Consider the following 16,338-nt stretch of genomic DNA (forward strand, 5'->3'; position numbering starts at 1 on the left):
AAATAGTGTAATTATATATACAAGTAGAGTAATTATATAAATTAATTGTTTTGTATACAGTGTTTTGTATGTAATGTAATTACACTACTTGTATAATTACAAGGTTGCTTATTTGTATTAAAATGTCTAATCAAAGTATGTTATATCACTGATAATGGATGAAAGCCGTGGTTAGTGACGAAGACATTTATGTCAACTTTCAAGTATTTGTTGGCTTAGACACTAGTGTAAACTCGCCACATCAATAATTCTTATAATCAACTCTAATAATCATAATTGATGTTGTTATACAACGATCACAAATTTAGAATGTTTCATTTTATTTTCATCTTAATACGCGATTTATATAGAGTATCTAAAATTAGACAAAAGAAAATATATTGTAAACAACCAGCTTACCGTTGTGTAAACAATTTTTTCTTTTATTCAACTTTTAATTACTTCACAACACACTAGTTAAATGATTAGTCAGTTAATAACATACAACTTACGTGACACTGACGTAGCACTTTAACTAGATTATTTAGTTAGCCCGGAACATATAACGCTTTAATATTAGGAAAAGATCCGTTAATGATTGCACTGAAAAAAAGGAGCGCTCACGTTAAGTCCATCATGGCGCACAAACACATTACACATTAGGCTGAGGGGTGTGGGGGGCTTTAATGGGGGCTTTAGTAGGGGCTCCAACCAATAATATTATGACGTGTGACAGAGAGAGAAACTGGATAAGGGGGTTGTTGGAGCCCCCGTTGGAGCCCTGGCCCCTGGTGTGGAGGGGCTCCAGCAATTTTTTTTTTTTTTTTATAAATATATTCAAACAACGACATTTTTTTTGTGTTAGTTTTGAGAGGATTTTAGGAGGAAAGGTGTATAATTGTGAAATGAAGTATATTTTATAAAGGTATATATTTATAGTTTAAGAAAATATTTTTTTTTTAATTTAATATGAGCTCAACGGCTCTTTTCCGTAAACCTATATAGAAAATATATTTTTTTTTTGTTTTTTCGGCTCCCAACGGTCCAAAATACCTCAAAAGGTGTGCTCCTCTCTCTCTTCTCCCGCTAACCAGCTCACGCATGCATTGTTTTTCGCGTTAACGCCCCGTTAGCGCCCCGGTGGTGTGGTGTTAGCGCCTGGGGCGCGAGCGGAGAGGCTCTAGCGCCCCCGTTGAAGCCCCACACCCCTCAGCCTTACACATACTCCCCAACCCAAGTATTATTAATAATTTAATATATTTCTTCTCTCTCTCTCTGTGTGGTGTTTAGTTAAGCATATACACTTCTTTATATCATATATTATTTTATTTAGCTTCATAACTTCAATTTAGTTTCTGCTTTTGGTAGCCAAGCTGTTGCAATTAATGTCTGTAAACAGAATGGAATTCATTGGGTGAGTTTGATTCTGCACTCTTCATTTAATGCTCTGTTTCCTTTCTTTTACTTACTGATTTTGTGATCTTCATTCTGCAGTCTTCATTTATGTTCAAGTGGTTGTACATTATAATCTGCAGATTGTAATAATCATCTCTAATGGATACCAGAGTCAAGACAAAATTAAGGTCTATGAAACCTTCATTCAGACATCCGAAGGTAATCCAATTATTATTATTGACTTATTTCTAGTTTGGTGATTGTTTTGATGAAATTTTCATGTGGGTTTTCAAGTTTGGATTAAATTCAGATTGGGTTTTTGAAATTAAAAAGCAAAAAAGGTTTTTTTGTGTTGAAGTGGGTCACTTAAGTCTTATCCACATAAGGTGTTTGATGAAATGCCTGAGTGGCTTTCTTTATCAAATTTTGATTCTTTTCTTGTTGAATCCGACTGAAATCTTCTTTATTTACTTTATTTTATTTAAATATATAAAAAAAAAGATTGATTTGCAAATGCAAATGGAGGGTGAAAAGACAAGCACAAGCACCAGCATTTACATCAGAAGAGGCTCAATAAGGGAGAGAAAAATAGCATTGCAACAAGATGTACATTGCTTTCACCATCCACTTTTCTTTAATTCTTTGATGATATTTTCTTAGTAGGGTATTTAATTATTAATTTTTTTTTTTTAATTTACTTCAGGTGGATAAGCTTAAAAAGAGACTTAGACAAGAAGAGAATGTTCATCGCGCTTTAGAACGTGCGTTTACTAGACCGTTAGGAGCTCTACCACGCTTGCCACCATATCTACCGCCTTCTGTAACTACTTTGATCAAATTGATAATATTATCTATTTCTTTATAAAAATAAATTGTGATTTTAGTATGATAATTGGCAGACATTGGAGCTTCTAGCAGAAGTTGCGGTTTTGGAAGAAGAAGTTGTTAGGCTTGAAGAGCAGGTCGTTCATTTTAGGCAAGGTTTATATCATGAAGCAGTGTATATTTCATCATCAAAAAGGAATCTTGAAAATTCAACTGATTTTCAAGAATCAATAAATGGTGAAAACAAGGTTTCCAATTTATCACCTCAAATCGAGACCGATGCATCTCCACCTATTTTTTCAGGTAGTTATTATTGTTCAAGGACAATGCCCTATTTGTGTCTGTGTTCGTTTGGTTAAGATTTTATCGGATAAACGGATAGCTCACGAATACATATTGAATGAAATATTAATTTAACAATATAAACAAAAACAAACGGGCGTAAACGAAAAAACACATTACCAAACGTTCACGAACACGATTGAACGAACAAGGCATATGCTTGTGTTCGTTTATATAATTAACCAAATGGGATTTTTTGTACAGTTCGTTAACAGACCTAAACATTTCTCGAAAGACAACTAACTAGTAAAAATGTCTAACTTTTATCTTTGTTTGATAATCTTGGTAGCAAAAGAGAATCAATCATCAAATGTCACTAAGAACAAGCATCGTTCGCCAAACCAAAAATGTCAAACCGTTGATGCATTGACAAGAAGATCGCCACTTAATCCCAAATCACCCGGGAAACATTTAGCTCCTAAAAAGTTACAGGTGAAGTTAGTTAAAATAATTTATAAATTAATTGCACAAGTTTGAGAAATTAATCATTTAGACGAACAGTTTGCACAATAATATCACGTATGGTCCCTCAAACGGATGCACGTTAAGTTTTATACTTTTATTGTTAAGTGAATGCAAAATGACCAAAATACCAGGGTGGGCCTATGAAAAGTTATTTTTCTATAATTTTATAATGTAAAGGTATTCTAATCGTATTTAAAAGTTAACCTCATCACTTTTAGGGATTAGACGTGTTATATTTATGCAAAACTATTTGTAAAATGAATGGACGTTAAGTTTTGCTATTATGTGAGTGTGAAATGACCAAAATACCCTTAACATGTAGTATTTTTTTTATTATTTATCAGTGTAACATTTATGCAAACTATTGGCCTAATAGTGTAATTTCTCAAACTTGGAGATCAAAACTATAATCTCGACATACTATAGGGACCATCCATGTAATTAATCTAATTTTATTTATGTTTAAAATTCTTGAAATAAACAGTTTGAAGGTAGAACAATGGAGGGTACAAGTGTAGATGGAAGAACCAATTTAATTCAAGAAAAACGATTAGTATTGGGAGATGATGATCCAAACAAGATTTCTGAAAGTATTTTAAAATGTTTGATGAACATTTTCGTGCGAATGAGTTCAACAAGGAGTAAAAGTATGACTGAAATGCCCCCATCATTGACAACAAATGTAACATTCAAAGAAACCGAGTTTAGGGATCCTTATGACATATGTTCTGAATTTGAGAAACAAGACATCGGCCCGTATAAAAATTTATATGCTATTGAAGCAACCTCCATCAACAAAAACCGAACGACAAATTCGGTGTTTTTGGTACAAAGATTAAAGTAAGTGTTTTAGTAATTTCAAGTTCTTTACTAATTTCATTCTCTATATCATTTTTATTAGGGGATGCTAAATGGGTTGTGTTTGAGGGTTGATGGGGGTCAAACCCAACCCGACTATTCGCAGGTTGACACAAACACAACGATTTTTTTTAATTTTTAACCTTTTTTTTCACATATGTATACTCTAAAATTATAGATGTACAGCTAGAAATACAAATGGTTGGAAAACAGTTACGTGTAAACCGTAACATTTGACGTTAGTATCTTTTTCAACTTTTAAAATGCATAAAGTTGCCAACAAGTTTTATTTGTGATATAAAGAACATTTTTAAATGAATTTAAAGGGGTCAACTCGTTTAGCTAAAGTGTTAACGGGTCAACAAGAAACTAACTTGAAACTGTTTAGACTAAACCTAATCCCGCGAATTTCGTGTTAGGTTCATGTCGTGTCATAAATTTCCGAGTCAAGCCCGACCCGAACCTGGAAATTTGACATGAACACGACAGTTTTCCGTTTTTATATTTACTCTAAAATTACAAATGTACAGACAAAAATTATATATGAGTGCGAAACAATTACGTTCAAAATATAGAACACTATGTCATATCTTTCTAACTTCTAAATTTTGGTATAAAATTGCTAACTAGTTTAACTTATGACGCAAAAAATCTTATTTTTAACAAGAATGAAAAAAAATTAACTGGTTAAATGGTTCAACCTGTTTAGGTAAATTGTTTGTGGGTTCGACCAAAAATATTTCCTTCTGCATTGATACTCTAAAATTACAAATGTACATCCAAAAAACAAATTGGTGTAAAACAATTACGTATAACTTTTTGATTTTTAAATTTTGACATAAAATAATCAACGAGTTTAATTCATTAATGAAACACATTTTATAGTGAAACTAATAATTTTAACCTATAAAACGGGTAAACCCGTTAGCTAAAGTGTTCATGGGTTTGACCAGAAATTGACCCAAACCCGTTTAAGCTAAAACCGTGAATTTCATGTTAGGCTCCTGCTTGGGAAACTTGCATCAGTCGATTTAACGAGTCTCACTCACCAAGAAAAGCTTGCTTTCTGGATCAACATTTATAACTCTTGCATGATGAATGTAAGTGTTAAAAGACTTTCAGAATTGTTTTAAGTTTTGAGAAAATTTAGCATGAAGTTTATTTGAATCATGCTAATTAATTAATTATCAATTTATCAGGCATTTCTTGAACATGGAATACCAGAAAGTCCAGAGATGGTTGTTCAACTAATGCAAAAGGTAATGTAATTTCAGACACATTTATAAAATTCAAATGTATAAATTGATTTTTTTTTCATATGATTATATTCTTTACTCTTCAGGCGACGATTAATGTTGGAGGCCATTATTTAAGTGCGATCACCATCGAACATTTCATATTAAGGCTCCCTTATCTTTCAAAATACGTAAGTAAAATAAAAAAAAAAAATTATTTTGTGATCTGGATACTTTTCACTAACAATTAATATTTATAATTTCTTGATTTAGACATTTGCAAAGGGTGTAAAGAATGATGAGATAACTGCAAGAAGCGTGTTCGGGTTGGAATTATCAGAACCGTTAGTAACATTTGCTCTCTCATGTGGAAGCTGGTCCTCCCCAGCTGTAAGTTGTAGTTAATGTTTAATTCTTGATACATAAACATTTATGATAAAAGTTTTTGATGTTTTTTGTTTTATGGTTAACTGCGTAATTTTTTAACCAAGTATAGTCTGACATTTTCATCTATAAATTTAAAACATTGATGCTTTTATGGCCTAAAATAAAATTTAGACCAATGTTTGTTACCTTTTATTATACATTTATACAATAAATTTATTAAACTTAAAGCAAATACAAAACTGATTCCTACCCATGATCTAAAACTTAAAGGTGAGAATCTACTCGGGATCTCAAGTCGAAAGCGAACTTGAAGTCGCGAAGAAAGATTATTTACAAGCTGCAATCGCGATCTCAACTTCAAACAAAATGGTTGCGGTTCCAAAACTATTGGATTGGTATATGCTTGATTTTGCTAAAGATATGGAGTCATTGCTAGATTGGGTATGCCTTCAATTACCAAATAATATTGGAAAAGAAGCAATGAAGTGCCTAGAGAGAAATAAAAGTGTACCACTTTCACAATGTGTTCGGGTAATCCCTTACGAATTTCGTTTTAGGTACCTTTTGCATAAATAAAATCTTTTCTTTTTCAAGGGTTGATGTTTTAAAGATTCTTGAGTTATAGATATGTACACATATTGTTATACATAATGGAAGTAGATATATATGATCCATTTAATCCTTTGTAAGTATTGTTCATTAAGTAGGTGTATTTATTTATTTATTTAATATTAATATTATTATTATTATTATTATTATTATTATTATTATTATTATTATTATTATTATTGCTGTTGTTGGTTTATGGAAATTTTGTAACAAGAATGCATGCATTGAATGCATACAATGGAATTCAGTCTTATTCACAGGCCCCCTTTTGGCAGAAACTTTTATATTGCAGAACACACATGTGTGTAGGTTATGCATTTAGAAATCATCTACTCTATTATAATAAAAGAATACCAATTCACCCACGTGTCTCACATTTACTCACCCGTTTTCAATATCTTATTGGGTCACTGGTATACCCGACCCAAATGAAATAATCAGCCAAGATATTGTTTGTTCAACACAATGAACCCTAGCTCTCTCTCTCTCTCTCTATATATATATACTTTTACCAGCCACCTCACTCACCTATTCGAATCCTCTATACGTTTTCAGCATCATCATCCTTTATATTCGATTCCTACTGTCACTGCTGATTTGGATCAACACCTCACCTGTTATACGCTTTATGGACGCCGTCATTGTTGAATAACCTAATTACTATTTGCCTCATTTGTTCTCCAATACACGCGACCGCTGCTGATTTAGATCATGCTTTGTTCTCCAATTGCATCACATCATGGTTAGTAGTTAATTTGATTTGATTATTTTGTTCATACAAAAATCTGTTTACTTTAGGTCTTTTGATTTTCTTTTGTGAAATTGTTGATTTATTTGAATTAGTTACCTTTTTAATTTAAGAACATACTTATATTACTTAGATTGAAAAGAAACGAGCTTGGATGATTAATCCTTTGTTTGTTCAGCACAATTAGAAGGCTGAGAAGGTATGCACATAAGGTGCTCGATGAAATGCCTCAACTCAATTTTTATGATAAAACTAACGAATACTTGAAACTTTAGGATAATTCATATAGAGAGTAAAACTAATATGAGTTTTTGTATCCTAAACTGCCAAAAGAGATTTTAATCTGATTATGAATTTTTTTTTATTTGGTTACGAAAGATTTTATTATAAACTAATTTAGTGATGTAGATCAATGTCTTATAAACTAATTTAGTGATGTAGATCAATGTCTTGAATTCTACTTTAAGGTTTTAGTCATGCATGTACTATTTTGTTTTATAAAAAAAATTGGGACCTATATTATGCATTGATTTTTGTTTAAAAATGTAGATCAAGACTCGGTAATTTCATTGATGGGAGCATGTAGCAACCAAACCGGTTACAGTGGTTGTCATGAGCACAAACAATCTATTGGAATTTATTCTTCATCAGGTTTATATTTTAATTTGATTATGATTTTTTTTTTGATTTGGTTACAAAAGATTTTGTTATAAACTAATTTAGTGATGTAGATCAATGTTTTGAATTCTACTTTAAGGTTTTAGTCATGCATTTACTATTTTGTTTTATAAAAAAAGTTGGGACCTATATTATGTATTGATTTTTGTTTAAAAATGCAGATCAAGACTTGGTAATTTCATTGATGGGAGCATGTAGCAACCAACCATGGACCAGTTACAGTGGTTGTCATGAGCACAAACAACTTATTGGAATTTATGAAAAATCAGGTATATATTTGTGACAAATTATATATTCAAAAATGCATATTTCTATATTTATATCATGTATAAATATAGTTATGATGATGTTAATGTTAAATATTCTAAACATTAAAATCATTATTAGTTTTACCTAAAAAATTGAAAACCAATATAAGTTTTAGCTAAAAAGATAACAAATTGTGTATTTCTATACTTTGCACCAATCAAGTATCAAATCCTATACCCAATGCATGAAACATTTTTTTTCCTTTTCAGCCTCATTACAAGTGGAACTGATTTCAAACTATTCAATCATAAAAAGTTATTTATGGATGGGTCAACTATAAAGACAAAACCTCCATCTTGAATTCATTTACAAACCATAAAATTTTTATAAAAAAAACACTTATAAACCTTTATATCAAGATAGACGCCTTATTTATTAGTTGTTTCTTGAAACAACTGACAGTATGTATTTTTAACACACATTTTCAGCCTTTCACATTCATATAGAATATAATAGATTTTGATATTATGTGGCTTTTTCAGCGAGTAACCGAGAGGGTAATGTTTGTGTGAAAGATGAAACTGTTGACTACCTTAACCGACGTGATGTTCGTAGAGCATTGTATGCACGCTTGGTTCGAGTCCAAAATGGGGAGTTCGTAACAAGTTAATGGAATTTATTCTCCATCAGGTACAGATTTGTGACAAATATTTTTAAACATTAAAACAATTATTAGTACAATTATTATTTTACCTAAAAAAAACAATACACTTGGAACCATTATAAATTAGCTAAAAATCTGGAATCTTATCAATATTAGTTTTAAACTATTCATATCAAGTATTAAATTTTGATTTTTTTAATTGATTGAAAATATGGAAACCTATCATTTCGGTTTTTAGTTGTTTAAACTATTGATTACATATTGAATATATGAAAACCTATGAAACCATTTTTAACTTTTCAGCCTTACTAAAACCATTTTTTACCATTTTTTACCTTTTCACCTTATACCCAATCATAGTTTTTTCTACTAACTTATTATAGTTCTTTTTTTATTTTTTTAATTTTTTATTTTTGCCAAATCATATTGGGGACTAAAGAAACCATCTGTTTTCTATCAACTTATTATAGTTCTTTGTTTTTCTACTAAAGAAACCATCTGTTTAAACTTTAAAAATGAAATAAAATGTGTTAGGAGGTAGTTCGAGATGAAGATGATATAAATTATGTGATAGCAGAATACATTTTTAACTTAGTCGAGATATTTAGATATTTTTTAGAAAAATAAAAATATAAGTCGAGAGTTCTAGCGAAGTAACTTTTTATATTTTTGTTTGTACCTTAATTGAGACCATCAATCTTTGTTTGGCTTTGTTCTATGCTTCTTATCTTAATTTTAAAGTTTATTTAGATGGCGTTTTTAGTTAAAAAAAATTAAAGAATTATAATAAGTTAATAATAAGACTATGCTGAGTAAATAAATTTTTTTTTCCACAAAGCTTTGTGAAATAGAAAACGTAATTTGTTCATTAATTAAAATAAATGATATTTTCACTTTTGAACCCCCAAAAAAATGAAATTATCACTTTTGAATATTAACCTTACAACCTGACTAACATATTTATACTAATAAAGTTAATATATATTTTGCTATATATAAAATAAAGATATTGGTTTATTAATTTAATAAATTGTAGACTATAAATATTAGATGGATTAAATAAAAAAAGAAAGATATATGAATTACAAAATATTGTTCAAAATAAATAAAATAAAAGAACACCTATTTTTACCAACACGTAATTTAAGATATGAAAACCTATAATTTGATGTTTAATCAATCTTAAATGTTAAAAAAATGTGTATTTCTATACTTTACACAAAACTGGTATGAAATCCTATACCCAATGCATCAAACATTTTTTTACCTTTTCAGCCTTACTACAAATGTTTTCAAATTGGGTCAACTATAAAGACAAAATCTGCGTTTCCTCCCATTCTTTCATAAAACACACATTCGTCTCTTTTTCCAACAAAGATAATTCTTCTTGCTTTGTTTCATTTTCCCAAATTGTCTTTTATTTATCTTTTTAAATGTTTTATATCGGATTCAAAACACTATATTTACCAGCCCCCTTTCATTTTCTTTCACACCATCTTTTCACTTCTATACTCCTGTTGTATGAGTTCTCAAGCAAGAAATACCTCTCAAGCCATGGATGCTAGGTACTTTCATTATAAAAATAATTGTATTATTGTATCATATGAAATTAAACAGATAATTCTTATGAAATTTAACTTTTTGTTCTATCATATTATATTTTAATCTTGGTTTAATATGCTCCTTGAATATACAAGCTTTTATTTGTAAAATATTAATAACTTGAAATTAATATACTGATTTATGCTTTTTTTTTTCTTAGACATGTAGTGTTAATTTGTTATATCATAGGTAAATGATAATGAAGTTGTGTCACCCTGTTGTATGCTTTGTTGTTTTAAATATTATTCATTTTTTTAACAACATTTTAAATTTTATTCAAAAAGCACCTTTGAATGTTTTATATCAGATTCAAAACATAGTTATTAAAAGTGTTGATTTTTTGCGCTTAGGCGTTTTTTTCACTCCAAGCGCACCTGCAGCGTCTTCCTTAAAAGCAGGCGCAATTTTAGGCAATTAGTCAGCTAACTTTTTGGTTATTTATAGGCTGATTCTGTTTGATTTGTTTTTAATTTATCGCTTAACTTAGTTAAACAACTTACCTAAAATAAATGTAAAACTCATTCGGTGGTGATTTTGGTGGTGTTTTACATGGATTCAAGTTTCATAAAATTGATTCACTTATTGACAAAGTCACTAAAACTGGCACCATTGTTGGTAAGTATTATGTTACATTATAATGCTTTGTCTTATAATTACACTTTCATGTCTTAGTTTAAGTTATTTTTCCGTTATATCTTGCCATCAACAGAAATTATTATAATCACAGTTATATTCATTTTATTATCTAATGAGTGTCATTTATAATATGTTTTTTGTTTCCATATTCAATAGCATAATAGCTAATGTTACTATATTATAAAAAAAATATTAGCTAATGTTTAAACTCTATAGTTTGAAAGTACTATGTTACAAAATATTTTTTATATAAAATTTCTATTATTACAATATAATAAAGAATATCAGTTTAGGTAAAAAAAATACCAACGTCTATGTTTTAATAAGAATTATATACAAATTATATTTTTATAACTATCATTGCTTATTTCTAATGTAAATCTTTTTTTTTGCAATATAGATGTAATTGGCGTTGTAGCTAATTATTCACCAATCGAGGACATTACAAAATCTAATGGTGTTGAAACCAAGAAGATGTATCTAAGGTTAAAGGGTTTGAGGTAACTTGATTTTTATTTTATTTTATTTTATGTTATATGTTAACTTTGTAAATGATGTTGACTTGCTTACATGTTTTCAAAAGCAACAAGGAATTACCTTTAACTCTTTGGGGATCATACGCGGTTGGCATGTCAACTTGATTTTTATTTTATTTTATTTTATGTTATATGTTAACTTTGTAAATGATGTTTACTTGCTTACATGTTTTCATCATTTCTCTCTCTTAACTGTTTTTTGTTTTATTGCAGTTCGTGATTCCAACGAGGTGTACGCTCCTCGGTGGAATATCCGCCGGGGAACGACCCTCCGGACTGCTGAGGAGTGCGTCGAATGGGCGCGTCACGCCGCCCCAAGCGGTGCGCTGGGGGAGGCCATGGCCAGCTACCAGGAAGGTAGGCTGTCCAACGAGCTCCGAATCCTCCTCGCCCGGATGCAGCCGCGCGTCGAGCTACTTTGTCGTGAAAACGACAAGTTAAAGACGGCGCGTAGCCTTGAAGTGGCTCAGGCGCGGGCTATCCGGGAGGAGAATGCGAAGCTTGCCGCCGTTGCTGCGGAAAAGGAGAAGGCCTTCAAGGCCCTCGAGGTTGAAGTTCAGGCCCGGCTCGAGGCCCGTTCCAAGCTGTTAACGAACAGCTTCGGTTGGCCAAGGAAACTGCACGGAACGCAACCGAGAGGGCCACCAAGGCTGAAGCTGTTGCTGAGCCTCTACGCATCGAGAATGAGGAACTTAAAGCCAAATTAGAGAGGCTCCAGCAGGCTCATGATGCTTTGGCCATGGAAGATGCCAAGAAACTCCAAGAAATCTTGGACCAGAGGGGGGTGCTTGACCAAACTGAGCGTAAGCTAAAGGGCGTCGAATAGGCTGCAGCCAAAGATGTGTTGCTTGCCAACCTTACAAAGAACGAAGCCGAATGCGCCCGTAATGAAGCTCAAGCTGCCCTCAAGGAGGCTCTGGTTACCAAGGAATGGCTTCTTCGAGAAGCGTTGTCGCAGGTATGCGCAGTTTCACAATTTCTTTACGCTTTTCCTTACACTTAGAAGAGTTTTTGATATACTTCTGTTTTGTAGGTTGTGCATCGGGTCTTTACGAACACATCATATGACGATGCGATGAGCGCAGCCCTCAACGCTTCTCATGAGGATGGGGAAAGGGCTGGCTTCCTGCTTGGTCTAGGGTTTGTTGAACAAGGCATCCCGCCTTCCAACTTCCCTCTTTATGATGTGGATACTGAAGCTGCTTATGACCAAGCAGTGAATCAGTATGCTGCCTTCCCGCATCCGGTGGTGGAGAAGGTGAACGAGATTACTGCTGCTGATGATGGACTAGCTATCCTCAAGGCTTTCCTTGAACCGCCACACTCTACTGATGGTGCGGGTCCAAGTGGGAGTGGTCCTGAAGCTTGATCCTTTAGATCCCTTTCCACCATTAGAGTAGATTTTTTATTTTTGCACAGATTTACTCTTGTATGCGGGTATATGCCCGGCAATTCTTGTAATATTTGAATTTTGATGGAATAAAGATTATTTGTTAATGCCTTGCCTTGTTTATTTCACACATATTTTGGTTTAACTTAGCAATTTCTTGAGTACTTGGATAAGTTAACTTTTCAACGTGGCAAATAATAAGTTAAAGTTTTGCTTCCTCTTTCGTGATTGTGCGGGTAAGACCGTCACTTTCACTTAGTAGGATGGCTAAACTTTACCTATATCTGACCTGCGTGGAGGTTTTCCTCATCTTTTCCTTATAAATTTTCTAAGTATTTTGAATAAGTTAACCTTTCGACGCGCGGTTGTCAATAGGTTAATGTTTAGTTTCCTCTATCATGATTGTACGGGTAGGACCGTCACTTTCATTTAGTGGGATGACCAAACTTCACCTATAACTGACCTGCGTGAAGGTTTTCCTTATCTTTTCCTTAGAAATTTTTACCGTTTTATGTGTTTATGCGGGTTTTGCCGCCTTCCACACGCAACGACTTACTTCTACCCATATTTATTCGGTGAATACCGGCATATCAGTGTGGGAAGTTCATAAGTATAAAGGTAAGGCTATCAACACAATGTAATAAAGGAGAATCATTTCCATTAGAAGTGGCTCTAGGCCTTTTCTTTACACGTTTGGAATTGATCTACATGTAACATTTGCGTAATTGAGCTCCGTTCCATGTTCTTGGGATGGGAGTGCCATCGAGCCTTTCGAGCCGGTATGCGCCATTTCCCAAAACTTCTTTGATAATGTACGGTCCTTCCCAGACCGGTGCTAGCTTTCCTGAGCGCTCTTGGTTTGAAGCCTCGTTGTTACGCAATATGTAGTCTCCTACATTGAAGTTGCAGAGTTTTACCCGCGTGTTGTAGTACTTTTGCATTTGTCGCTTGTAGTTCTCTTCACGCGCTGCGGCTAAGTCTCTGCGTTCTTCGGTTAGCATAAGGTCTAACCGTCTTTCCGCATCATTGTCTTATGGCTGAATCAAGACCCTTGGTGAGGGTAAACCAATTTCGACCGGGACCATGGCTTCAGTGCCATAAGTGAGGCTGAACGGGGTTTCTCCCGTACTGGCCTTTTTCAGCGTTCTGTTCGCCCAAAGGACGTGTGGTACTTCGTCCACCCAGCCGGATCTGTGTTCCAAGAGTCTTTTCTTTATGCCTTCGACGATGCTTTTATTTGCTCTTTCCACCTCACCGTTACCTTTCGGGTGTGCCACTGAGGTAAAGGTGTGGGTGATTTGAAGTTCTTCCAGCCACTTTTGTAGCTTCTTGTCAGCAAAGTTGGTGCCGTTATCGCTCACCAAAGTCTGTGGAAGTCCAAAACGACAAATAATAAATTCCCAAATAAATTTTTTAATATGTTTTGCGGTTGTTTGGGCTAAGGGTTTTGCTTCTATCCACTTGGTGAAGTAATCGATGGCTACCACTAGAAATTGAACGTTTCCTGCTGCAGTGGGAAATGGGTCTGTCACATCGATGGCCCACTTCTGGAATGGCTACGAAGAGGTGACTGGAACAAGTTCATTCTTCGGGCGATGCGTGTTGGGTGCGTAGAGCTGGCAAGACCTACACTTTCTGATTTATGCCAGCGCATCCGTATGCATCCCCGGCCAAAAGTATCCCGCGTTGTTTAGCTTAGCTACAACAGCGCGTGGACCTGCGTGTACTCCACAGATGCCCTCGTGTACTTCCCTTAGGAGGTAGCCAGCATCTTGGTTGTCCACGCATCTTAGGAGTGGGCCAAGAAAGTTACTTTTGTAAAGGATGTCATCGATGAGTTGATAATTCAGTGCTTTACAGCGTATTTTTCTTGCCTGTGTTTTTGACTCTGGTAGTATACCCGCTGCAAGGTAATTTATTATCGGTGTCATCCACGTTTCTGTGCCGGTTTGGATGACACAAATTTCCTTGTGCGGGACTGATGGTGCTCCAAGGAGTTCAATGCGGATGTCCTTACCCTAGTGGGTGAAGGCTAACGATGCAAGCTTGCTTAACGCATCCGCAGATTTGTTTTCGTTACGCTTGACGTGTATGACTTTACAATCGTTAAAATCGCGCATAAGGGTTTTTGCCTGTGCGAGGTACAGGGCCATTGTGTCGTTCACGGCCGTGTACGTCCCGTTTATTTGGTTGGCTACTAACATGGAATCTACGTGGGCTTCCAAGTTTTTCACTCCCATCTTACGCGCAATCCTCAGCCCGGCCAAGAATGCTTCATACTCTGCTTCGTTATTCGTACTTGGGAAATCCAGTCGAATAGCGTAAGTGTAATCTTGGCCTGCTGGGTTGGTTAGTTTCAACCCTGCGCCTGAACCCTCGTTGCTGGCTGCTCCATCAGTGTAGAGTCGCCAGACATCATTGATGTCCTCTGCTGGGGAGGGTTTAGCCTCCTCCTGGCACTCTTTCTCCAGCGAAGCGGGGACTTCTGCAATAAATTCGTCCAAGACCTGGCCTTTTATGGCTGGTCTCGGCTTGTATTTTATCGCATATTCCCCCAACTCAATTGCCCATTTGGCTAGACGTCCCGATAACTCGGGTTTGCCTAGAACGTTTGCAAGTTTGAAGTTGGTGAGAATGGTAATTGGGTGACCTTGGAAATATCGTCTTAGCCTGCGTGAAGCCTGTACAAGTGCTAAGACTAATTTTTTCAGGGTAGAGTACCGGGTTTCTACGTCTGTTAGGACACGGCTAACATAGTAAATAGGCACCTGGATACCTTTCCGTTCTACTAGCAGGACTGCCCCGGTTGCTCTATCTGTGGCGAAAAGGTATATGATTAATTCCTCCCCCGCTTCTGGTGCTGTGAGCGTTGAGAGTTCGATCAAGCGTGCCCGAATTTCCTGAAAAGCTGCTTCCGCTTCTGGTGTCCAGCGGAAGTGCGTTTTCTTTAAACAGTTTCTCAATGTTGACACGAATGGGAACGACCTATCCGCATGGTTTGACAAAAAGCGGTTAAGTGCGACTAGGCGTCCATTCAGTGTCTGAGCTTGCTTGATGGTAGTAGGTGATTCCATTTTGATAATGGCTTCGACCTTTTCAGGGTTCGCTCTGAAGCCATCTTTAGTAACAATGACTCCTAAGAACTTCCCTTCTTCCATCCCAAAGGAACACTTGCTCTGGTTGAGCTTCATGTTTATCTTTCTGAGCGTGTTGAGAGTTTCTTCGATGTCTTTCAACATCGCTTCTGGCTCAGGGCTTTTGATGACCAAGTCATCTATGTAGACTTCCAAGTTTCTCCCAATTTGAGCATGAAACTCTTTGTCCATCAGGCGTTGGTATGTGGACCCTGCATTCTTAAGTCCGAATGGCATCATTTGATAACAAAATGTGCCATCGGGCGTCCGAAATGCTGTTTTGTCCTGATCATCTACGGCCATGTGGAATTGATGGTACCCCTTATATGCGTCAAGGAAGCATTTAAGGCGAAACGGTGCTAATGAATCCACTTTGAGGTCAATTTCGGGTAACGGGTAACAATCTTTGGGGCATGCTTTGTTTAAATCTTTGAAATCTATGCACATGCGCCATTGATTGTTAGCCTTCGGTACCATAACGGGATTTGCAACCCATGTTTGATATCTACTAACGCGTACGATGCTCGCGTCAAGGAGTTCCTTGACTTGGGTTCTACACGCGTTAGCTTGTTCCGCCCCCATTACTCTGCGCTTTTGTATGACTGG

General features: G+C 34.9%; 1 protein-coding gene and 2 long non-coding RNA genes across 5 annotated transcripts; all 3 read left to right on the forward strand.

The window, feature by feature from the left end:
* Nucleotides 1–1,326: 1,326 nt before the first annotated feature.
* Nucleotides 1,327–6,208, forward strand: LOC143558313 (uncharacterized). 3 transcript variants are annotated; one of them, XM_077047164.1, is made up of 12 exons: nucleotides 1,327–1,393; nucleotides 1,474–1,593; nucleotides 1,876–1,980; nucleotides 2,078–2,194; nucleotides 2,274–2,502; nucleotides 2,831–2,973; nucleotides 3,491–3,846; nucleotides 4,865–4,964; nucleotides 5,064–5,123; nucleotides 5,207–5,290; nucleotides 5,373–5,489; nucleotides 5,757–6,208. In XM_077047164.1, exons 2-12 carry the CDS (start codon nucleotides 1,534–1,536, stop codon nucleotides 6,060–6,062), a joined length of 1,677 nt encoding a protein of 558 aa, XP_076903279.1. In that variant the 5' UTR covers nucleotides 1,327–1,393; nucleotides 1,474–1,533; the 3' UTR covers nucleotides 6,063–6,208. The 3 variants fall into 3 exon arrangements, with proteins under 3 accessions (XP_076903279.1, XP_076903281.1, XP_076903280.1); XM_077047166.1 differs by having other exon boundaries at nucleotides 2,087–2,194; XM_077047165.1 differs by having other exon boundaries at nucleotides 1,515–1,593.
* A 577-nt stretch (nucleotides 6,209–6,785) lies between these two features.
* Nucleotides 6,786–8,471, forward strand: LOC143558314 (uncharacterized). The gene is made up of 3 exons (XR_013139717.1): nucleotides 6,786–6,837; nucleotides 7,683–7,790; nucleotides 8,313–8,471. It is a non-coding gene; the product is annotated as an uncharacterized LOC143558314 (long non-coding RNA).
* A 2,109-nt stretch (nucleotides 8,472–10,580) lies between these two features.
* Nucleotides 10,581–11,309, forward strand: LOC143558315 (uncharacterized). The gene is made up of 3 exons (XR_013139718.1): nucleotides 10,581–10,651; nucleotides 11,073–11,172; nucleotides 11,256–11,309. It is a non-coding gene; the product is annotated as an uncharacterized LOC143558315 (long non-coding RNA).
* The last annotated feature ends 5,029 nt before the right edge of the window (nucleotides 11,310–16,338 follow it).

The sequence above is a fragment of the Bidens hawaiensis genome, unplaced genomic scaffold (genome assembly GCF_021521415.1).
Source record: "Bidens hawaiensis isolate Kalapana, Puna unplaced genomic scaffold, B.hawaiensis_p1.1 tig00019438_1, whole genome shotgun sequence".
In the NCBI taxonomy this organism is placed as follows: Eukaryota; Viridiplantae; Streptophyta; class Magnoliopsida; order Asterales; family Asteraceae; genus Bidens; species Bidens hawaiensis.